The sequence below is a fragment of the Budorcas taxicolor genome, chromosome 11, assembly GCF_023091745.1.
Source record: "Budorcas taxicolor isolate Tak-1 chromosome 11, Takin1.1, whole genome shotgun sequence".
In the NCBI taxonomy this organism is placed as follows: Eukaryota; Metazoa; Chordata; class Mammalia; order Artiodactyla; family Bovidae; genus Budorcas; species Budorcas taxicolor.
In genome coordinates, this window is record NC_068920.1 from 64,654,850 (window position 1) to 64,678,818 (window position 23,969).

The following is a 23,969-nucleotide window of genomic DNA, read 5'->3' on the forward strand; positions in this document are numbered from 1 at the left end:
CCCCTGACAGAGCAGGAACTTAACTGAAGAGATTCTCAACCGAACCAAATGACCAGAAATAGACCACTGCGGTAACAGGGGAATAGCTGGGCAGTAGAACAGGAGAAAAGGCTACCACGATGTCACGATGAGAATTCCGTTCGAACTGCAACTCAAGTCTCTTAATTGATAGGAACGTTACCATTTCTCCAAATGGGTACCTCTAAATGTGATTGTGCGAGAAAATTTTATTTTTCTCTGTGTATATTTCAGTCATATTCTTGGAAAGAAACCTTCTTCCTGCTCTTAGACAGCGCAAAAACCAGATGTGCTCAAATCTAATTTTCATATTGAAAGAGTTTACATACCATTAGGATTTCTTACCTGCGATCATCATTTACAGTAATTCTAAGCTTTTTCTATTAAGGAAAAATACTTACGCTTTTCCTGTTTTTTAGAAGCCAGGGTGATTTCAACCAAAGAAAAATGAAAGCATTAGTGGATATTACAGAAATGGCATTGCCTCCTAGATCCTGCAGTTTGTAAGTCCTACGTTTATTGCTGGTTCGTTGACAAGTGGGAAATGACTTTTTAAAATCTTATGACACCAAGTAAATACTTCCTTCTAGCTTTCCCTTATTACTCAAAAATAAAGTCATTAATTTTTTTTTTTTTAAAGAATGAACACGAAAGCCAGTGATTTTTGGTGCCTTATTTACATTTAGGTTGGTAATAAGTAAAGCACTCACAATACCTCTTTCTTTTCCCATCATTATTTCTGTTACAGTATCTTACATACATAAACCCCAGCCTTTTCACTGTGTAAACATGTGCTTTTCAGAACTCTGCAGGCGAGGACTTCCCTGGTAGTACAGTGGATAAGAATCCTCCTGCCAGTGCAGGAGACAGGGTTCTACCCCTGATCTGAGAAGACTCCATGAGCCTCGGAGCAGCCAGCCTGTGTGCCACACTACTGAGCCCACACTCTAGGGCCTGGGAGCGGCAACTACCGCGCCCAAGTACCAAACTACCATGCCCAAGTACCGAACCACTGCACCCAAGTACCGAACCACCAAGCCCAAGTACCGAACAACCAAGCCCAAAGTACCTAACCACCAAGCCCAAGTACCTAACCACTGCACCCAAGTACCAAACTACCAAGCCCAAGTACCTAACTACCAAGCCCAAGTACTGAACTACCAAGCCCAAGTACCAAACTACCAGGCCCAAGTACCACGGCTACTGAAGCCTAGAGCCTGTGCCCTGCAAGAAGAGGGGCTGCTGCGATGAGAAACCTGCGCCATCTCAACAAAAGCAGCCCCAGCTCTCTGCAACCAGAGACAGCAACTAGGTTCCAGCATAACCAAAACCAGACAAACAAACCAACCCTCCAGTCAAGAAACTGGAGACGGGTGCTTTAAACACGCAAAGGATTTTGTGGGCTCAAGGTCAAATTCTGAAGGATGACCCATTTGGCTGTTCTTACCCCACTGATCTGGTGGCTCAGATGCTAAAGAGTCTGCCTTTAATGTGGGACATCCAGGTTGAATCGTTGGGTTGGGAAGTCCCCTGGAGAAGGGAATGGCTAGAATCCCATGGACAGAAGAGACTGAGAGACCAACTTTCTCACCCCACTGATCAGGCGGCAGGTGTAAACACAAGGTGCTTATGGTCAGAGTGGGCCCTGGGTGGTCAGTCTCACTGGCAGCCCAAAGGAGGCTTGGGCCTGGTGTGTAAGGGATGCGATTTCTGGCTCTCCTTTCTAGCGCTCTTTACCAGCTTGGTGATCTGGTGGCCATACTGGCTGTCCATTTCCAGCTCTATAAATGATAACACAAACACTCTCTCAGAATGGCATATTTGAAAGAAAATACGGTGAACAAAGGCTTTTGTATTCCCAGGAATGAAACATTATCAAAAGTTTATCACTTGTTATGAGAATTACTGCAGCTTCTGATCTAGGGGATTTATCTTCTAAATACTTACACATAACTGCCCGCCCCACAATTCCCCACAAGAGGGCATCTCCCTTCATGAGCCAGCACCCTGGGTCATTCTTGCTGCTCGCAATGTATTTTCAGCCTCCCCTGATCCACTCTGCCATTTCAAATGGTTGGGTCTACCTTTCCTTCACAAATTTGGGGTACTATTTTGATTTTCAGCCTAACAAGATACATTAGAGAAAGAGGCTAAAGGTTGTCAACATTGTTTAAAGAAGTAATAAGAGCAGTCGCATTTCTGGGTCAGTTGTGAGCAGGCCTCCACACCTCCTCGATGACCTTTGAATGTTCAACTCGTCTACTTAAAAGAAAGCTTTGAATCCCTCAAGTTATGTATGATATGAATAGGAAGTGGCTGACACCTATACAGAAAACAGTGCTGGGTCTGGAGTTAATTTTTGACTTTTAACGTTGTCACTTACTTACTAGCTCTATGGCCCCGAGTAATTTAACCTTTTTAGGTCTCCACTTCTGAATATACATTGAGAATAAATAATACACATCCCCTCAACTTTAAGGGGTTGAGTAAGATAATGTAGATGAAAGTATTCTGTAGATTTTAAATCATAGAATAAATGAGGGTTTTTATCAGTGTAGGCTCAGAGCCTCATATAGAGTAGGATCTCAATAAATGGAAACTGAGTTGCAGGGCATGAAAGAGTCACCACTAATTCCTCTGGCAACTTGACGAGTAATCCAGGGGTGAGGGAGGGTGGGAAATCCCGTTGGCAGATTATACTTGGGTTTAGCATGCTCCAATCCGCTTTCTTAACTGACACCAGGATGGAAGTAATGAACCTCAACATCTGGTTATATGGCTCTAAGGAATCAGTTCAAATGACCAAACACAGGGAATTCATTTAATTCTCGATGGCATGGGCCCCCTGGAAAGGCAGGCAATAGGCCTGGCCTCAGTAAGCATCTGGAGAGGGCAGACGTCCAGCTGAGGGACCGGGGAACTGCACCCCTTTCCTTCCCTCTCCTGTCCCCTCACCGCCGTCCTGCGCCTGCCTGCCTGCCTCCTCCTGGCTGGGTGCTTCTGGCCTCTTCCTTCTCTTATTCTGCTTGTACCTGTGGCTGGTTTCATTCACCTAGGCACTTACTTCTGCTACTGTTCACTGTGGTTCCTGGAGCTTTACCTCTCTGCTTTGAGGTCAGAGATGGTATTTCAAGTGTCTTTTGAGTCCCCCACCCCTGTCTGAGGACCAAGTCTGCAGCAGGTGATAGCTGATGAGGAGCCCGGACACCTGTGAAGGTGCTGGGCTCTGGTCCTGCAGGTTGCGGGCATCCGCCAAAGGACTGGAAGCAGGACAAGGACCTGCTTAGCCCCGTCTTTCAGAAAGGTGGTCTTTAAGGCGGACTGGATGGGAGACTGGGAGAGAGCGAAGCCAGATTTTCAGGAGGGAAAAACAGGTCCACAATCCTCATCTGAAACCCTCAGGTCTGGATGTGTTTTGGGTTCAGAACATCTTTGTATTTTAGGAAAGCAAACCAATGCCTACACCGCACAGCCTATACCATCCCAGGCAGGGTCTGGGTGCTCTGATGACTAGACAGTCACAGCGAGTGGGATAAAAGCTGCACATCACTTTCAATCGGTTCTGCCAGAGGAAGTTTTTAAAAGCTCAGGTGTTCAGAGCTTTTAAAGTTAATGGATTGAGAGAGAGACTGTGGGTTGGTATTTAAAGGAAAGCCTTCTAAGAAGGATGGGGCTTGCTGAGCAAAGACTCTTGTGTTTTGCTGAGTGCCTGGAGTGGAGTAAGTGCAGGGGTCAGGGAGAAGAACTGCTCAGCCCCATAGAAGGCAGGGTGTCTGGACTGTGGCAGAGACGGGCAGAGGGCAAAGAGAGGGGCCGGCAGGCTGGTGTGGGATGGATGCTGAAGCTACCTAAGGAAGCCAGGCAGAAGAAGCTGGTGGGGCAGACAAGGGCTCTTAAGAAGAGAAATGCCTCAGTTTGAAATCATCTGCGTTGTTTTCTCTAAGTCCCCTCCCTGTCCGCCCTCACATACCTGATGACTGCCTACAATAGGACCGTCTAACAGAAGGATCAAGTGGCCACCTAGGTGATTTTAAAATTTCTAGTAATAGTGCTAAAAAAATAAAAACAAACGGCGTAATTTTAATAATATATTTTATTTGACCCAATACATTCTAAATCGTGTCATGTAATCAATAAAAGGGTTTCCCTGGTGGCTTAGATGGTCAAGAATCTGCCTGCAATGCGGGAGACCTGGGTTCAGTCTCTGGGTTGCAAAGATCCCTTGGAGAAGTAAATAGCTACCCACTCCAGTATTTTTGCCTGGAGAATTCCGTGGACAGAGGAGCCTGGCGGGCTACAGTCCATGGGGTCACAAAGAGTTGGACACGACTGAGGGACTAACACTAACAATCAATAAAAAATTACTGAGACCTTTCACTTTTTTTTTGTACCAAGTATTTGGAATTTGGAGTGTATTTTACACTAACAACCTTCTCAGTCCAGACTCTCCACAACCCAACAGCCAGCTGTGCCTGGCAGCTCCTGGACTGGGCAGTGCAGCCCTAGATTCCCCGGGGGCCTCAGGGTTGGGCGGCGGCGGTGGGGGGAGTGGGGGGCAGGCCCTACTCCCAGCTCTGTGCTGGGTGAGTCTCCCTGGTGGGGCTCTCACAGACTCAATGCTTCTAGCCCTGGACAATCTGACTCCGGTAATTCACCAGCTTCCCAACAACCAGGGGATTTAGGCCAGGTGCCCCATCTATGAGCACAAACATGTTCTTCTCTAGTTAGATCTTTTGAGAAAGGCTGGAAGTGAGCCCTGAAACTGCAAGGGAAAATCTGGAGTACGAGTTTCTCCATAAAAACTCTGATTTTACATGCATGCCCGTAGCTTCAAGGCATGGAGCAGGTGGGATTATCCCTGCCCCCACTCTTTTCATTATAAATGAACATGTTTAGTTTCGACAACCATAATAAAGAGATTTCTCACACTAACAACACATCCCTACATTTTCATTTGATTTTATTGGTCAGAGATTGGATTTCATTTGTAGTGATTAATCCTGAGACTCTGTGAGCACTTATACACACTTGAATGCCATAAAAATAAGGGAGCTGATGAAGAAGCCGAAATAAAATATCTGCAAAAATAAACATCACAGGGTCATTTTTCTCTGGCTAAAGAATTCTCCAGAATCTCTGAAAAGATGACTTATGTGTGTGGGGACAGCCCAAACCATGCCAACAAGGCACTTGGTAAACATGAGTCATCCAGAACTTGGCCCCACCGTGGAGGCACCCACTCCTCATAGCCTGGTGCCCCCTGCCCCCACCCCAGCAGTTAGCCATCCAAGCCTACTAAACAAAACTGATTGTTTTTTTAGTGAGGGGTGTGGATAAAATTCTCAAATGAATTGCCTGAGAAGTCAATTTGACATATGATCAACTAAAATCTTGGCTTCTCAGAAGAACTATAAAAAATTTCATTAACATCACACCAATCTCCAATGTCCTCCCACCAGCATCCCGTCATTTAACAGCATCAAGTCTCAGGTGGGTTATGCACAAGAAGCTTAAATGACTGCATCTCAGCCAAATAGCAAGCAACTGTAAGCCAAGTTTATCATGCGCTGCTGGCATTTACACTTTAAGTTGCGCTCCATAGAGAAGGTATTATGCATTTCATAATCCCGGGGAATGCCAGCAACACGCACAGTTATATCTGTCCCACTTTGTTTTCTACGAAAGAAAGAGAATCAAGCTTGCTTGTTACTGTTCTACACTGTTCTCCCTTTATGCACCACACACGTGGTCGCTGGAAGCCCAGAGCTTGAACTAACGAAAGGTCTGCACATGGTATGACACAGCGTGTAATTTCTATGTTCTGGAGGGATTACTGACGGCCACGGAGAGGGAGGCGGCCAGCCTCTCTGCTCTCTTTGCCCTTCTCTTCCACCATCTATTTCTTCTGAGATCCCTGCCCTGCCAGGGAGATTTGAAGGTGTTAGGTCTCTCAACTCAATTTTTCTTCCCACCTCCAGGAAATAAAGCCCACCTGGCTCTATCGAAGTAGAGACTGGAAGAAGGAGGGGAAAGCAGGTGAGGGGTGCGTTTCACAAGAGTTCAGGTCCGGTTCCTGCGGACCTGCCAATTCTCAGTGCCACGTGGGGTCCTGCGACACGTGCAGCTGAGCAGACCTGTCTGTGGCATGAGATGGCCTTCTGCCCATCCCTGACCTGTGCGTGGTGTGTGTGTGCGTGTGTGTGTGTGTGTGTGTGTGTGTGTGTGGTGTGTGTGTGGAATTGTGGATAGTCTACCTTGAAATAGACTCTCCAACTCAAAGACCAACTGTTAAGAGCCCAGAGTTTTTACAGAGAAAGAAAATATGGAAATTTCAGGTCTACAAGGAAAATGTGGTAAGAAAGAGCAATGAATAAGATGATGAGTTATGCTTCCAGACATACTTCTACTGTAAAGGCTACTTTTGTTTTAAACAAGCAAGGCATTCTGTTCTGAAAGAAAGGTCCTTGGGGTGAATATAAGAGAAAAAATAGGTCCTAGTAAGGATCCAAGTCCTGATAACTGTTTTCAGGGTTTGGCAGCTCTGCCACATGTTCAGAGCTGATGACTGGTACATTTGAGGATCTGAATTCTCCTCCTGGTTCTGATGTTAACTATTTAGCCATAACCTTTCTTGTGGCTTCTTTACACTGTGAATAAAGAACCCAATTCCCAATCTTCTTTATAGGTTGTTGTTGAAGAAAATGTGATAAAGTGCTTTGAAAGTCATTATTTTATTAACATAAATGCAGTAGTAAACAAATTCCTGACTATGAATTTGCATGCCATCAATATATCTACTGCCTGTGTGACAAGGTCTCATCTCTAACATTCTATGTATGTTTTTTTCCTCTAAAACTTCTTTGTATATTCCCAGCCTGTTCAAAATAGAATTCTAAGTGGGTAGCATCTGTAGGACTGGGCAATGCTATGTTGTTTCTGGACCTAACCCAAAGTTCCAAGAACCAGACCATCTCTAAACTTCTTCCCAGTTTGAAAACTCATCTAATCTAAGCAACAACAATCTCTAGCCAGGAACCTCTCCTCTTTGCCTTTGGACTATTATTTTAGCAGCTTATTATTTTTTTTAAAGCTCATTTCCCCATCCCATGGCTACGTGTCTCCTGACACCACTAATGATGGAGTACTGGATCCAACCTGGGCATCTCGTCCCTGCTGACTGTCCAAGAGTCAGCCTGTGACTCACGCCTTGGGCTATCCAGCACTGGGGTGCTGGGTGGCTGTCACCATGATGTTTACAGGATTTGGAAATTCCACCTCAAGCTCTGCTCCAAGGGTGTTGATCCTGGCTAGCTGCTTTCATGAAAAAAATCCAAGCACCCTGGCTCACTTGGGGAATCTGGCATTCTTGAGCTTTTGATACTGAGACACTGGAAAACTTTATCAATAGCCATGCTGCCAGTAATTTTTATCCATTTGAGCACTTAATCTTTTACACATTTACCCAGCAATTTCCAAAGCTTGCTACAGATCAGAGTTAGCACTCTTCTGCTAGAAGAGAATACCTCATGGTTCTGATAGACATGTTAGTAGACAACGTGTGAGAACGTTTTAGACATTTAGGCATCAGCATTTTATAATGTCCATCATAGAGCCCTTTGTACATGTTTGTTGGAATTACACTTAGCATTTCATTTTCTTTGAAGCATCTGTAAATAGTACTGTATATTTTAATTTGGTTTCTACTTGTTGTCAGCATATAGAAACTTAACTGATTTTTGCGTGTTGATCTTCTGTCCTGTAATATTATAGAGCTTGTTCATTAGTTCTATTTGATAGGTTCTTTGGGATTTTCTATATAGACAAGCATGTTGTCTTCAAATAGACACAGTTTTCCCTCTTCTTTGGCAATATATGTCTGTAACTTATTTTTCTTGCCATATTTCAGTGGCTAGAGTTTCCAGTATGACACTGAATCAGAGTGGTGACAGTGAGCATCCTTATCTTGCTTTCAACCTTAGAGGGACAGCATCCACTCTTTCACTATTAAGTAGGATGTTAGCTGTGGTTTGCAAATGTTCTTTGCAAGGCTGAGGAAGTTCCCCTAGAGTACTGAGAATTTTTATAATGCACAAGTGTTAAATTTCATCAAATGTTTTTTCTACATCAACTGACATGATCATGTGCTTTTTCTTCTTTAGCCTGTTGCTATAGTTGATTACACTGGTTGATTTTTGAATACTGAATCAGCCTTGCATACTTGGAATAAATCCCACCTGGTCATGAGCATGGTCTTTTTATACAATGTAAGATTTAAGTTAACATTTTCTTAAACCTTTTTTTAAATGTTTAGTTCATGGGAGATATTGGTCTGTCGGAGAAGGCAATGGCAACCCACTCCAGTACTCTTGCCTGGAAAATCCCATGGGCGGAGGAGCCTGGTAGGCTGCAGTCCATGGGATAGGTAGGAGTCAGACATGACTGAGTGACTTCACTTTCACTTTTCACTTTCATGCATTGGAGAAGGAAATGGCAACCCACTCCAGTGTTCTTGCCTGGAGAATCCCAAGGACGGGGGAGCCTGATGGGCTACCGTCTATGGGGTCGCAGAGAGTCGGACACGACTGAAGTGACTTAGCAGCAGCATTTTCATTTTTGTTTTGTCTTTGCCTGGCTTTGGCATCAGGGAAATGGACTCATGTGATTTGGGAAGTCATCCCTCCTTTTTCTTTTTCTGGGAGAATATATAAAATTAATGTTAACTCTTCTTTAAATATATGATAACATTTTGCAGTGTAACCATCAGAGCCTCGAGATTTTTTTTTTCAGGGGGGAAGCAAATTTTAAACAACAAATTTCTTAAATAGTTACAGGGCTATTCTGTTCAATCCCTGGGTTGGGAAGACCCCCTGGAGAAGGGAAAGGCTACCCACTCCAGTATTCTGGCCTAGAGAATTCCATGGTCTATGTCCAAGGGGTTGCAAAGTTTGGACATGACTGAATGAATGACTTTCACTTCACTTCATTCTGGTTGAGTATTTCAACTTGGCTGAGTTTTGACAATCTGTTGTTTCTAAGAATTGGTCCATTTCACATAAATCATCAGATTTATGTGTGTAGAGTGTTCATAGGATTATCTTATCCTTTTGACATCTGTAGGGTCTATAGTGATGCTCCCAATTCACTCTTGATATTGGTTATTTGCGTTTTCTCTCTTCTCTTCAATCATGCTAGAATTTTTAAAATTTATTCAAAGAACCAGCTTTTGGCTTATTTTCTCTATTGTTTTCCTGTTTTCGATTTCATTGATTTCTGCTCTTAGCCGCATTATTTCCGTTCTTCTGCTTGTCTTGGCTTTTTGAGTTTCTCAAAGTAGGATTTAGATAATCGATTTCAGATCTTTACTCCATTCTAACATAAGCATTTAGTGAAGTGAAAGTGAAAGTTGCTCAGTTATGTCCAATTCTTTTGCGACCCCATGGACTATACAGTCCATGCGGTTCTCCAGGGCAGAATACTGGAGTGGGTAGCCTTCCCCTTCTCTAGGGGATCTTCCCAACCCAGGGATCAAATCCAGGTCTTCTGCCCTGGAGGAGGATTCTTCACCAGCTGAACCACAAGGGAAGTCCATTTAATGCTGTAAATTTACATATTGGTATTGTTTTAGGTGTATCCTACAAATTTTGATATGCTGTCTTTTTTGGTGTATGTTGTAATTTTTCTTTCTATGTATATTATAAATTTCTTTTGAAATTTCCTTTTTGACCTATGGGTCATTTAGAAGTGTGCTGTTTAATTTCCAAGTGTTTGGAAATTTTCCTGTTGTCTTTCCATGACTGACTTTCAGTTTGACTGTTATGGTGAGAGAACACACTATGATTTCAATTCTTTTAAACTTGTTAAGGATTTTTTTTATGTACCAGAATAAGGCTTATCTTCATGGATGTTCCATGGGAGACTGTCTATCCTATTGTTGCTGTGTGAAATGTTCTATCAATATCGATTAGATCCTGTTGTTTGATGGTTTGGTTCAGTTCATCTATATCCTGTCTAGTAGTCTATTAATTGCTTAAAGGAGGGTTAAATCCTTAACTATAATTGTGGATTTGTCTATCTATCTTTTCAATTCTATCAATTTTTGCTTCATGTATCTTGAAGTGCTGTTATTTCTCCATACACATTTCCAGTTGGTGTATCTTCTTAGTGGGTTGACCCTTTTTTCTTTGTGTAATTTCCCTATTTGTCCCTAGTAATTTTATTTGCTATAAAATCTACTTTTTAATGTTAATATAGCCACTCTTGATTTTTTAAATTAATTTTTACATGATGTATTTTCTGATACTTTTACTTTCAATCTACCTACGTCATTAAGTTTGATGTGAGTTTCTTGTGGACAGTAAATAGTTGGGTCATTAAAAAAATCAACTCTACCAATCTCTACTATTTAGTCTGTATTTAGACCACTCACATTTAATGTGATTACTGATAATGTTAAGGCACAATTCTGCCATATTGTCCACTGTACACTGTTTTTTCCTTTTGCTTCCTATTCCTCTTTTTTTTCCTCTTCATATGGCTTACTAGTACATTTCTCAGAGCATTTTGATTTGCTTATAATGATTTTTTAATATGGTACTTTGTATAGTTTCCTTAGGGGTTGCTTTAGGTAGTGCCATACACACAGATAACTTATCAGTCTACCGGTATCCACTTTGAAGTATAGAAATTTTACCTCCATTTTAAGTCCCTTTATCCTACAGTTTACCCTGGGACCAGCATACAGCTTTAGCAGTCTGGGTCCAAAATACGAGGCCCTGTCATTCCTGAACTTGAGGTGTGATCTTGAGGTCTCAAGCCATTCCTGTACCAGTAACATCTGTATAGGCACTGGGCTTGCAGTTTAAAGAAACATAAGAATATAACCATCCGCTATAGCTCAGATCTCAGATGTATGATAAAAGCTCTAGGCAGATGGTCAGAATCAATATATAGTATCATACCTGTGGCTATAACTGGGTAAAATAAAGTACTGGTCTCAGAAGTTGTGGACCCCACCATGAACAGCCACTCCACTTTTAGGATCTGTTTTTACGCTAAGTCGCTTCAGTTGTGTCTGACTCTGTGAGACGCCATAGACTGCCACCTTAAAACCAACAAGCGACTAATCATGTTTCTTGCCCTTTATTGCTTTTCGAGCCCCTAAATCATCCAGTTAGTAGAACAAAGTACACAGTTCTAGATCATGGAATGTATTATGTTCCCAGGTCAGTGTGCTAACCCCTGGCTAAGTCACATTTTGGCATGATCAGAAATGTACTCTAGATAAATTAATCATATAGTTGGAATGAACAAACTGGTAGCAGGAAGATCAGGCTTCTGTAGAGGGCTGGGAACGAAGCAGGGAAGGCCTGAACAAAGGTATGGCTACAGAGACGTAAAGGAATAGAATTATTATACTCAGGAGAAGCTACAGGGTTAGAACGTGAAAGGATACAGCAAGTGACTGGGTTCTGGAGCTAAGGAAGGAGATAGCGCCCGTGGTTTTGACTCTGGGTGGCAGCACTAATGAAAGAGAAAGATCTGGGGGTGGGGTGGAATGGAGAGGAATGTGAGGTTCTGAACACATAAGAGTTTGAGGTCTTGATGACTGGCTGGAAAGACTGGTTAGGAGCTCGAGAGTTAGGGATCTTGATTTGGGAGGCTCCTGGACAGACGTGAGAGTAAAAGATGTGGGAATGGATGACATCACCATTAGGAGGCTGCTGAGAAAAAGAAACAGATCAAAGATTGAACGTTGGTAAGAACGGCAACAACAACAAAACAAATCGAGCGAGGGCAGCTGGACAGCAAAGAGTAGATGGTTCAAAGCAGGCACGAGCTACAGGTCATAGACTGCAAAGATGTCAGGAAAGTTAGGGGCTGGGAAAGGGCCACTGGTCCGGCCCAGGACAAAGAGCTCATGGTGGCACACAAGTCCAGATGCCAGAAACCAGACGCAGAGGACAGGAAGTCAGAAAGGAGGGCCCATGGGAGGTCCAAGGATGGGAGAGAAAGGACAAGCATGAGAGCCCGGCAGTCACAACGCTTGATGGGTGTGGCTATTTGGTCTGGTTTGGGAAAATACCAGAATGTTGCAGGCTGGGAGAAAGAGCACCTAAGGAAAGGATGAACTGGGCCTGTGGAAGGACAGAGGGAGGAGACCAGGTCAGGGAATTGGAAGGAAAATGGGTCAGGAGGAAGCAGAGAGGCGCAAAGCTAGGGGGAAATTTCAGGTGGAGACAAAGCAAGTACAGGACACTGCCCCAAAGCCTCTGAACGCATAATCACTTTTCTTTTTAACCTACAATGCTTCCCTTGTTGAAATTTGTGTGATTCCGTTGGGGCCTAGGGGGTTCCCATATCTGACTAATCAGCAACATTAATTGGGAAACTTAAAAAATACAGATTCCTAGGCCCAAACCCAGCCCCAATGAATAACAATTTCTGGTGGAGGGGGCCTAGGAATCTGCACTGTAAAGCCTCCTCAGTGATTCCTATGGTGATCTGGGTTTGAGACCTCCAAGTATGTTTTAAACCAAAGACGTGTATCAGAATGACAGGGGTAGGCGCTAAGTCCTCAGAGCACAGCTACTAACATTTCCAAAAGCTCCCCAGGAGATCTGGTGTGCACCCTGGTTAAGAATCACAGTGAGGAGATGGGACTGAAAAAGCAACCTGGTCAGGAAGGATACTGACGTCACCATACAGACTGTTTCTCTGTTGCTGACATCACCTGACAATTTCCTCTGGACATTTTTCCTATCAAAACAGCGCCTACTCCCAGCCTGGCTGCCGCAGGTGGACCGATGTGATTCCTTGCGACTTGTCAGCGCATTTCCGAGGCAGCCAGGCCGGTGGGGAGGTCAGCTCCGCCCGTTGGGGAGAGACTGGCTTTGGAACTGTTTTTGCAGCTTCTTTAAGGGAAAGCATATAGAATAACATTGCTCTTTCTCTGAACTAACCACACACTGAACCTTATGAAAGAAACAGTAAGATGCAGAACAGAGACAAGGTGGGAGAAAAAGCCACATTTCACTAGTTCAAGAGAAAATCTGATCAAGTAGATTCAGAATTAATTTGGTCTGAAAATTCCCCGCTCTCTTCTGTTGATTTTTTTTTTAAAGCAGCAGCAACAATACAAAAACTACAAAAATGAGAGCCTGACACATACTTGTCTGGCTTTGACAGAGGCTGCAAGCCCAGCCCTTTTCATACCTCCCAGAGAAACATTTTCTTTTATCCAAAATGGTGGTGTGATCCAGTCCCTGCTCCAACAGCCCCAATGCCTCATCTGTTGGAGTCTTTTAAGTTTACGGCACAGACGGAAGCTGTCAGTTTCTCTCTCTTTTTATAGGACATTCACATTTGCATTCTCAACAGACAGTACACGCCTCAAAGGCCATATTCCCCCCAACATAATAATCCTACGCTTGAAATATGAACAAGATAATAGCAGCATGAAAATATTCTTACCCCGATGAAGGCTGGCTCCAGCTGTGGCTTAGTAAGTCAAAAACTAGTAAACTTGCTTGTAATAACATCCTAAAAATTCCAAAGGTTATTTTCCCTCATCCACAGTTAAAAAGCCATCTCCTACAGAACAGTGTCATGCCTGTGACGTGTCCAGGATTAAGGCAAGAGAGTTCTTGGTTATAGTAATTTGTCTGGTTAGAGATTAAAGAAAAAAAAAACAAACAAACTTGACTTGAGCTGTCAGTTAATATTTTTCACTTAACAACAACAACAAAAAAGCCATTTTCATGCTTCACAGCAGAACTGTGTGATTTTTAAACAGGTAAATTCTCCTCCATGTTTGGCATCTGATAATTTTTTTGCATGTCAGCGTAAGCAAGCAAGCAAAACACGACCGATGAAGTTTCAAACGCGTCTTAGTTACATAAACGGAAGTTAGCTTTCTTTGACATAGAATTACTGAAGCATCTCACTGAAAAAGCAAAATCCTCCTTGCAATTAATAAAGAATTGGGGTATTCTAACCAAGCTGAAAACTAAGAACCTTCAAATTCCAAGTGTTTCCATTCCTGGATGAGCTTTGGTATTCACATGTTAATAGGATGCCTGCTTTTTTTTTTTTTCCTTCTTCTTTTGGCCAATGTTCAGGCCAAAGAGTCTGTGAAACAGACTTTTTCCATCTTATGACCTGCTTTAGAATTTCTTTCTTGCAAAATGTTAGTTATTTTGCTTGGCAGATTGCCTGAACTCATTTTTATTTTCTCTCTCTCCTACTACTTTACCTCTCTCCCGTCTCTCTTCTCTCCCATCTTTCCCCTCTTTTTCTTCTATTCTTTGATAAATTATATATTTAAATCAGAGTTCACTTGGACCTACAGTCTATGTGTGACTTGGCAGGGTTGCTAGAGTTAGCAAATAAAAATACATAATCCCCAGCGAAATCTGAATTTCAGGTAAAAAAATATGCCCCCCACCCGGTTTTTTTTTAAAGTGTAAATATGTCTCAAATGGTGCTTTCCTGATAGCTCAGGGGGTAGAAAATCCGCCTGCATTGCTGGAGGCCCTGGTTCGATTCCTGGGTCGGGAAGGTGCTCTGGAGAAAGGATAGGCTATCGACTCCAGTATTCTTGGGCTTTCCTGGTGGCTCAGATGGTAAAGAATCTGCTGCAATGCAGGAGACCTGGGTTCAGTCTCTAGGTTGGGAGGATCCGCTGGAGAAGGGAATGGCAATCCACTGCAGTGTTCTTGCCTGGAGAATCCCCATGGACAGAGGAGCCTGGTGGGCTACAGTCCGTGGGGTCACAAAGAGTTGGACACAACTGAGCAACTAAGCACGTGGTACACATGTCTCAAATACTGCATGAGACATACTTACACTCGTAAACTATCCCTTATTCAGCTGACACTCAAAGGGAATTGGGTGTCTTGTATTTTATCTGGCAATCCTAGTTTCGAGGTTAAACAGAGGGAGGTGAAACAACAAAGACTTCCATTGACAACTCCTGGCAGAAGAGGCATTTCCACTTCTGTCCTTCTGAATGTCTCTGGTCTAGGGACAGCATTCTCCATGGCATTGCTTCAGTTTATTTTTGATCAATCCAGCTTGAATAAAAGATCCACAGAGGGTACCACATCCTGATACTGAAGGAGTCCACTCAGAGTTCCAGGGCTGACCCACTATCACCTGAATCCAGAACCTGTGCAACTGGTCCCTCAGGCAACATGCGATCTTAGTCCAAGCAACAGACACCATACAAATACTTGAGTTTTAATGGCTCACTTTTCTTCCAAATTTGATCCTTGAATTTAATGCTTTCAAAGGCACTGAATTCTGCTGTTCTGACTCTAAGGCTGTACAGCATGATTGGTAATGGTATGATTAAAAAAAGAAGAAGAAGAATTCAAACGCACTTCAAAATATAATGAAATGGTCACCTCTTGGACATTCTCAAGGGAAGATAAAAATAATGATATGCTACAGACATTTAAAGATAAGATAAACACCTTAATTATGCTAATTTTTAATTCAAGTGTATTCTCCAACATCTAAGTACTCCCAGGGGTATAACACAATTTAGAAGTGCTGTTCTGCAGTTTACAGACACAGTCATATTTAGTATCTGGAAATAATCTGCAGTCTAATAGCAGAAATGAAGGCTGTAGCGAAGTGCAGTTGAAAGCATGGGCTCAGGCGGCAAAATGAGTTGAAATCCCAGCTCTGTCACACAATAGCTGTGTGACTCTGGGCAAATTACTTACCCTCTCAGTGCATCATATCCCTTAGCTGTAAATGGGGATAACCATCCCAGAGAGCTGTGAGAATAATATGAGTAAAATCTTAGAACAGTGCCTAGCACATAGTAAATGCTCAGTAAATTGAAGGGGTGAAAGTCATACGACCTAGCCAAAACTGTCCGCAGGAAAACAAAACTCACAAAATTAAGAGACTACCTCCATTTTCACAAGTGACTCATGAGAAAAAAAGATTTTTTGTTTTTGTTTTTGTGGTCGGATGGATAACATCTATTTTTTCAAAATTAAAAATAAAGATATTTTATGTATTTATGCATTAAAAATCCTCTGTTTTTAGAGTAATCTGCTTCTGAAAGTAGCATCACCCTGTTTCTAGAAGTAAGGCTGTAGGGTCACCAGTTCTCCCCAAATACTGGTTGTTTTTCTCGTCTCACCCTGCTTATTCATTCTCCTTACTTGCCAAAACTCCGAAAGCAAATGAATAATACTCTCTCCCCCATCCCTACAATCCAATTAATCTCACTCAATCCTCTCAATTTAGTGTTAAACAGACTTTCAAATGAAACAGTCCCCGGTCGCCGGGTTTCCCACCATCTGGTGACGCAGAGCTTCATTTGTTTGTGTTTGGAAGCAGCTGCTGAGCCCGGCAGCGCTTAGGTCTACAGTGCAGCCCACGTTTCTGCAGTCTGAGGCGGTGTCAAAGAAAGGGTGCTTTCAAGTCCACCGCTTGTAGGGGAATTTCCTTGCTGGGACATGCTACCTATGTGAGCTCTCCGAGCTTGGGTTCTTTATCTATAAAAAGGGAGATTCTAATGCTGTCGATGTTTTCGAGGAGCTATGAGGATTCAAAGAACTGACTCACCTACAGGGTGATCCTGTGTTCAGTTTATGCCAGCTGTCCCTGCATCACTGTTATATATTGTACAACCCTCCGAGTTTAGAAAGCATTAGCACACAGTCTGGTCTACAGTTAGAATTCAGTATTTGTAACCTCTTCGTCATGATACATATAACCCCACGGTACTATTTGAAAGAAATGCTTTACATCCCACAGAGCCATCATTTTTAAAGCAGGAATGACCTTCTTCACACAGAAGGATGAGTGCATGTGTGTGAATGTTTTGTCACCTGTCCATTATTCCTACAGTCCCTGTCCCTTCCTGTGTGTGTGTGTGTGTGCGTCTGTGTGTGCATGCTCAGTTGTACCTGACTCTTTACGACCCTATGGACTGTAGCCTGCCAGGCTCCTCTGTCCATGGGATTTTCCAGGCAAGAATACTGGAGTGGGTTGCCATTTCCTCCTCCAGGAGATCTTCCCAACCCAAGGACTGAACCTGTGTCTCTTTCATCTCTCATGCCGACAGGTGGATTCTTTACCACTAGCGCCACCTGGGAAGACTGTTCAGTCATTTAAGAAGCTCAAAGTGGAGATGGAATTCTCTGTGGCAGAAACTTGAGGCTTAAATACTTTACATGCTTCAGGGGGATCATGTGAACACTGCTTTACCAAGCCACTCTGCCAACAGCAGAAGGCCCTTTGAGGTGAGCAGGTGGGCCACGGCTGGGGAACTGTCCTTTGATTTCTGCCAGCTTCTTGGACTGTCAGATGAATTCCAGACTCCAGCCCCTGCTACTTCCAAGACCTCCATCACTGTGCAGAAATACCACCTTGACTCATGGCCTGTAACCAGGCTTCCTCCTGACTCCTCCCGCAAGCCTCCTCCCGGGCTCTGTGGGCTACAGCTCTCTAAACTTTATGGTGGGAGAGCAGAGGATCAGGGCTTTTAGGGAGATGCCAGCCTTTTGCTCAGAAACAGGATTTCTTCCTTCCTATCCTACTTCATGAGCTCTCTGCAGCAGACCTAAAGCAGTGCCTCCAACAGGGATCTCAGGTCTGTCACTGCCAGCTTGGGAGGTCTCACTCGCTGAGACCTTGCCTTTCCCGTCTGTAATATGAGATGCAGTAACGTCACCGGACTGTGGTGAGACAGAAATCAGACAACGTGTCTGGCAGAGTGCTTGGCACAAAGTAGACATTGAATGCATGGGGAGTATGCATTTTGGTACCAGGCTGCCTGAGAAGGCACCAGCATTAGAGAGAGGCATGGGAGTGCAAAGAGAATCTGTGATCTAGGGGTGGGAGGGATGGGGGAAACTCAGTTTGTAAATATACAAGCTCTGCATTTTACAGATTTACATTTAATTAAAATCCATAGAAAAGAAAGAGCAAATCAAGCCAATAGTATTTCTGAAAGAAGATATACGAAATACACAGCGGATGCATTCAAACCAGCCTCTCTGTTACCCTGCATTCATTCATTTACTCACACTAATAATCTTTTACTGAGTAAGTATTATGCTCTAAATGCTGGGCCAGGCTTCAACACAAGAATGTGAAGCAGCTTTATGAAAGAAAACATTTGGATGAAGCATAATCAGTCTGTTAATGTCAGGCAATATTTATTGATTACGTACTGCCATCAATACATATGGTAATATTTATTGATTTACCGCAGTCTCCCTTGGCCAGAGTGACTCAGAAAAATATTGCCATCTGCTACAACCACACTGAACACAGAGGAGCTCCAGTTTACTAATGAATGTCTCTTTGGACTGAAAGAGCTCATTGCAAAGGTGCCAAGCTCACTTCCACAGACTGTCCACCTTAATCATCAAGTGAGAGAAGTGGTTGCTTCTCTGGCTGAGTTAGAGGTTGGTGCAAAATAACCCTTCCTGTACAGCAGTCACTCCAAATACATGTTCCGTGAGGCTGTGAATGGGTCCTGGAATTTTCCGAGTTGTCACTCCCTTGAGTCAAAGCTTTCTTTGGCTCTAATATAATGCCTTGGGTTCTCTGAGGGGAGTCCTGCAGGGCTCCCTATAAACTAGCCTGTCGGGCAGGGTGGGCCAGAGAGAGGCCGCACAGCAGACAGACTCCTTGGAGGCAGATCTTTAGACAAGCCCTGGTTTCCTCGCCTGTAAAATGGGAAGGAAGAACTTCCTCTCCAGGCTGTGAGGAGGCTGGAAGAGGCCATCCTCATCAGTGACCAAGCCTGGGCCACAAACGTGGCAGGGCCCCTGCACGTCATTTCCTTTTCTTCCCTCACTTCCTTGGCACGAGTTATTAATAATATCTCATTTGTTGGTCAGTAACCTTTACTATGTCTTATGAACCTGGGTTGACAAAAATGAATTTGTGTGGTTTGACTTGCACTAAAAAAAAAAAAAAATACTAAGAATAGAAAACATCAGTGTCATGGCAGGTAATGTTTTGTGACACTTTCGTTTGAAACATACACTCTCACAGGATGTGCTGTATGGCTGACTGAGTAGGTTATATTCGAAAATTTGAGATGTGTATGTACTCCAAAGAATGAAAGCAGGAGGGGATATTTGTATACTCACGTTCATAGCAGTGTAATTCACAACAGCTAAAAGGGTAGGTGTACTTTAAATGATTATTGATGGATAACTGGATAAATAAAATGTCTATACACGACGGAATATTATTCTGTTTTAAAGGGATAGAAAATGCCTTTTTAAAGAGGAAGGAAATTCTGACACAGAGTATAACATGGATGAACCTTGAAGACATTATGCAAAGTGAAATAAGTCAGACATGAAAGGACAAATACTGTCTGATTCCACTTCTATGAGGTCCCTAGAGTAGTCAAAATTATAGAGACAGCGAGTGGAGTAGCGCATACCATGGGCTAGAGGGAAGAGGAAACAGAGAGGTATTGGCTATGGCAATTTATTAATTTGGTATTAATGAGAACAGAACTTCAGTTTGGGAAGATGAAGATCTCTGGGAATACTTGGTGGTGATGGTAGCCACAGAAATGTGAATGTACTAAATGCTTCTGGATTGTACGCTTCAAGATGCTTAAAGTGGTAAATTTTATGTTATGTGTATTTTATCACAATTAAATTACAAACCCTTTAAATAATAAAAAAAATTTAAAAAGCTTGAGATACCCTGAGCTAGCTGACACCTTGAGAGATATGCTTGGATGGAATCCAGGCATAGAGAAAACAGAAAGCACGAGTCCAGGGGAACCGAACAGGAGATGGGATCGGACTTCCTAGTTTGGTCAAATAATTTTCTTTTATGATCTCTGGGATGATGGGCCTTTGCGTCTGGTGTATGGATATGGAAGTTAAGGTTTGCAGCCTTGTTCTGCGATGGCATAAGTTCCAATCTACATTTCTGGATTCATTTAGTATTTTAACCTGAGAGTACAATTAACGCAAAGTGAAAGTGTTAGTCACTCAGTCACGTCTGAGTCTTTGCCACCCCATGGAGCCCACCAGGCTCCTCTGTCCATGGAATTCTCCAGGCAAGAAAACTGAAGTGGGTAGCCAGTCCCTTCTCTTCCCGACATCCTCTGGGGTCACAAAGAGTTGGGCAAGACCGAATGACTGACAACCAGCACAGAGCGACATCTAATTTCCGCCTCAGGTGAAACAGCTTCCTGCCCCCTCCTCCCTTTCAGCAACGTTGCCCATTCCCAGTTGGACCAGTTGGTTCCTGAAGGCTGGGTCAAAGTCTTCCCTCCATATCCACTGGACACACCACACCTCTCAAGGGCCTTCAATCTCATTGCACCTATGTAAGGAGGGAGTCTGAGGAGCCCGAAAGAGCCTTCCACGGTTATTTTTTATTCTGTGCCTAAGAACTGGAGAAACGGGATCTGGCCACTTTTCTCTAAACAAAGGGCGTATACTAGATTTCTCATTTTCCTAGCAGACAGGATCCTGGCAAATGACTTAAACAGATACGGAAAGGCAGTCTCTCGGGAAGGTATCTCACGGGCTAAACGAACAGTCACAGTTCATCATTTTAGACACCGATTGCTATGGCCAAAATAAATATCAGGAAGGTTTCAGATTTCTCTAAAAAGAAAATAACCTCTTTTGGTAACAGTTCTCAAATCAACTTTGATCTCTCAAATTCCAAAACCTATTACATGATTAGTTTCTATAATCTTATTATTAAAAGCACATGCATAAGTGAGAGATTTCTTTCTATGTTTAGCACATAACTGTTCCTTTGTATATTTTCCCTCCATATTTAACATTTTCTAAGGTAAGTCTACAACGGGCATAAGATATGTTTAATAAATAACTATGGGCTGTGTCCCCTCTCCCAAACTTATATGTTGAAATCCTAACCCTTAATGTAATGGTATTAGGAGGCAGGCCTTTGGGAGGTATGAGGTCATGAAGGTAGCATCGGCACGAATGGGATTAATGCCTCCTTACAAGAAGAGACACGGCAGAGTTTGCTTCCTGTCTCTCCATTCTTTGCAGTGTGAAGACACGGCAAGAAGATAGCCGCCTGCAAGCCAGGAAGTTTTGGTTTTGGCACTGAGCCGGCCAGCAACTTGATCCTAGATTTGCTAGCCTCCAAAGCTATGAGAAATAACTTTCTGCTGTTTATATGCCACTGAGTCTATGGTAGTTTGTTATACAGTGGCCTGAATTGATGGAGTTGATATAAACTCATTGATATAACATGGATCACCTTTCACCTTTATAAATGACTCACAGGCACACATCAGACACCTGGAAAGGAGCTTTGGACATCATTTAGACCCACTTTGTTCTACCAGTCAGTGATATCCAAGTCTTCCAAGATGCTTAAGGTCAGCAGCGGTGGAGGTGAATTCTCCAGCCACCTCTGGGGACAGGTAAAGCCATGGACTGCTGGCCTCTGGTCCTACAGTCTGGAGGCCGGGAGAAGAGCACTTCCGGGTGACATCTCTGGAGAAAACTGACCACTCAGCCTTTTTCTTCACAGCCCCAGCTTCTCTAGACTTTGTAAACTTCCTGCTGCTGTCCAGTCACTAAGTCATATCAAACGTTTCGCAACCCCATGGACTGCTTTCCTGTCCTTCGCTATCTCCCAGAATTTAACAGTGATACATCTAACCATCTCATCCTCTGTCACCCTGCTTCTTCTTTTGCCTTCAATCTTTCCCAGCACCAGGGCCTTTTCCAGTGAGTCTTTGCATCAGGTGGCCAAAGTAATAGACATTCAGCATCAGTCCTTCCAGTGAATATTCAGGGTTGATTTCCTTTAGGATTGACTGGTTTCATCTTGCTGTCCAAGGGACTCTCAAGAGTCTTTGTAAACTTAACCCTTTCTAATGGTGTTATCGTTTTAAAAGGAGAGATGAAAATTCTCATTAAGCTCTGATCTGTACCAACTGCAGAGACAAGGTTGCTTTCCCTCTTCCTCTCTTTTCACTTTCTCTCTATGTCACATATTATCACTGTTAAATAGTAATAATAAGAATTTACTGAGTGCCTACTAGGTTCTCCTGGGTTCCCTTACCCTCCTGCTCTCCACCCGGGTGCCCTTTCCCAATAAAATCTCTTGCTTTGTCAGCACATGTGTCTCCTCGGACAATTCATTTCCGAGTGTTAGACAAGAGCCCAGTTTCGGGCCCTGGAAGGGGTCCCTCTTCCTCCAACAAACGGAGACTCTGGCGGAGACTCTTCTTCGCTGAGACTGACATCCTGACCACTCGGGGTACTCAGGGGCCAGCTTGCCTGCCAATGGACCAGATCCAGCGGCCGCAACTGGGACCCTTTTGTCCCTGGTCTCCTCCTGACGCGGACAACTGGCCAGAGTGCCCCGACCAGTAAGGAACAAGAGACTTTATTGACCTCTCTCCTCTTCCCTCTCTCTTTCCTCTCCTTAACTCTTCCTATCCTTCCCTGTTTTTCTAGTCCCCTGGTCCTGGATGCAGGAATCTGGTCGAAGGGCCCTCAGCCTGAGCTGAGAATTGGAGACTGATCACCTCCTCTTGGCAGAGAACTCGAATTCTGCTTCTGGTTTGGGCTGATTTCTGGTAGGGCCGAGTTCCAGTCCTCCCTTCTCTGGAGGCCCAGGGAAAAGTCCCATAACGCCTGGGCATCTGTAGGTGGCAGGAGATGTCTGTAAGGCCACCCCTTTCGCCCCCCTCTCCCGCCTCCTCCCCCTTCTTCTTTCAACCTGGCTTCCTTTCCTCCCTTGAAATCTTCGATGTTAGTACTTGGATCTGAAGCTCTGTGTCTCTATAGGAAGTTTTCTGAGAGACTCTATTCTTGTATTTAAGGGCTTCCCTGGTGGTGCAGAGGTTAAAGCATCTGCCTGCAATGTGGGAGACCTGGGTTCGATCCCTGGGTCGGGAAGATCCCCTGGAGAAGGAAATGGCAACCCACTCCAGTATTCTTGCCTGGAGAATCCCATGGACAGAGGAGCTTGTGGGCTACAGTCCACGGGTCGCAAAGAGTTGGACACGACTGAGCGACTTCAGTTTTTACTAGGTAATGGGCCCTTACCATATATTCCAACTACTGTATTAACTTTGGAGAAAGAAGGTTTTGTGGGTTGCTCTAGTTCAGTTTGAGCTCATAATAGTTTCCCAGTCTTTTATTGTACAATGTGCACGCCGGGCAGACCATTTCCTTCCACTACATTTTGTTATTTCTTTTTCGTAAAAATTTAACTGTTTGTGTTTAATCCAGTTTCCTTAATTTATGAAGGTCATTTTGAATCCTCATTTATTCTTTAAAGTTATCGCTATTTTGTTCAAATGCCGATGGGTGCTGCCTTAGGAGTTTTCTACAAGCCTATGCTTTCGACCTCAGACTTGAGCATTGGTTGGCCAGTGGTGGGCAAATCTGGATTAAGCAAGCACAGTGACCCTGCCAAACTGCAGTCTTCCCTGTGTCTGGGAGATCTCCATTTGCTCCTTATTCCTAGAACTTTTCTAGTAAAGATGTTAAATCTAAAAGGATTTCAGTCTGCCTTAGTCACTTGCTCTAAAAGGTCATCACCATAGTCAAGGTCATGGAGGTTTTTTTTTCTTTCTTTTCTTTTGGCTGTGCCATGCAGCGTGCGGGATCTTAGTTCCCTGACCAGGGATCAAACCCGTGTCCTCTGCACTGGGAGCATGGTGGAGTCTTAACCACTGGACCGTCAGGGAAGTCCCCATGTAGGTTTTCTTCTGTGCGATCTTCCAGGAGTCTTACGGTGCTGTGTTTTACACTTAGGTCTGCGATCCATTGTGGGTTAATTTTAGTGAGGAGTGTAAGGCTGTGTCTGGATTCATTTTTTGAATATGTGGATATACAGTGTTCCGCCACCATTTGTTGAAAAGACCATCTGTGTCCATCGGATTGTCTTTAATTGCTTTTCTGAGACCGGCTGACTATATTTAGGTGGGTCTGTTTCTG

At 43.6% G+C, this 23,969-nt stretch overlaps 1 protein-coding gene across 1 annotated transcript in view; it reads right to left on the reverse strand.

The window, feature by feature from the left end:
- Nucleotides 1-23,969, reverse strand: part of AFF3 (ALF transcription elongation factor 3) — a 516,502-nt gene that overhangs the window by 142,196 nt on the left and 350,337 nt on the right. Inside the window, exon 10 of the mRNA XM_052648226.1 lies at nucleotides 15,747-15,800. Within this exon, the coding sequence (XP_052504186.1) occupies nucleotides 15,747-15,800 (54 nt within the window). The remainder of the gene's footprint in view (nucleotides 1-15,746; nucleotides 15,801-23,969) is intronic.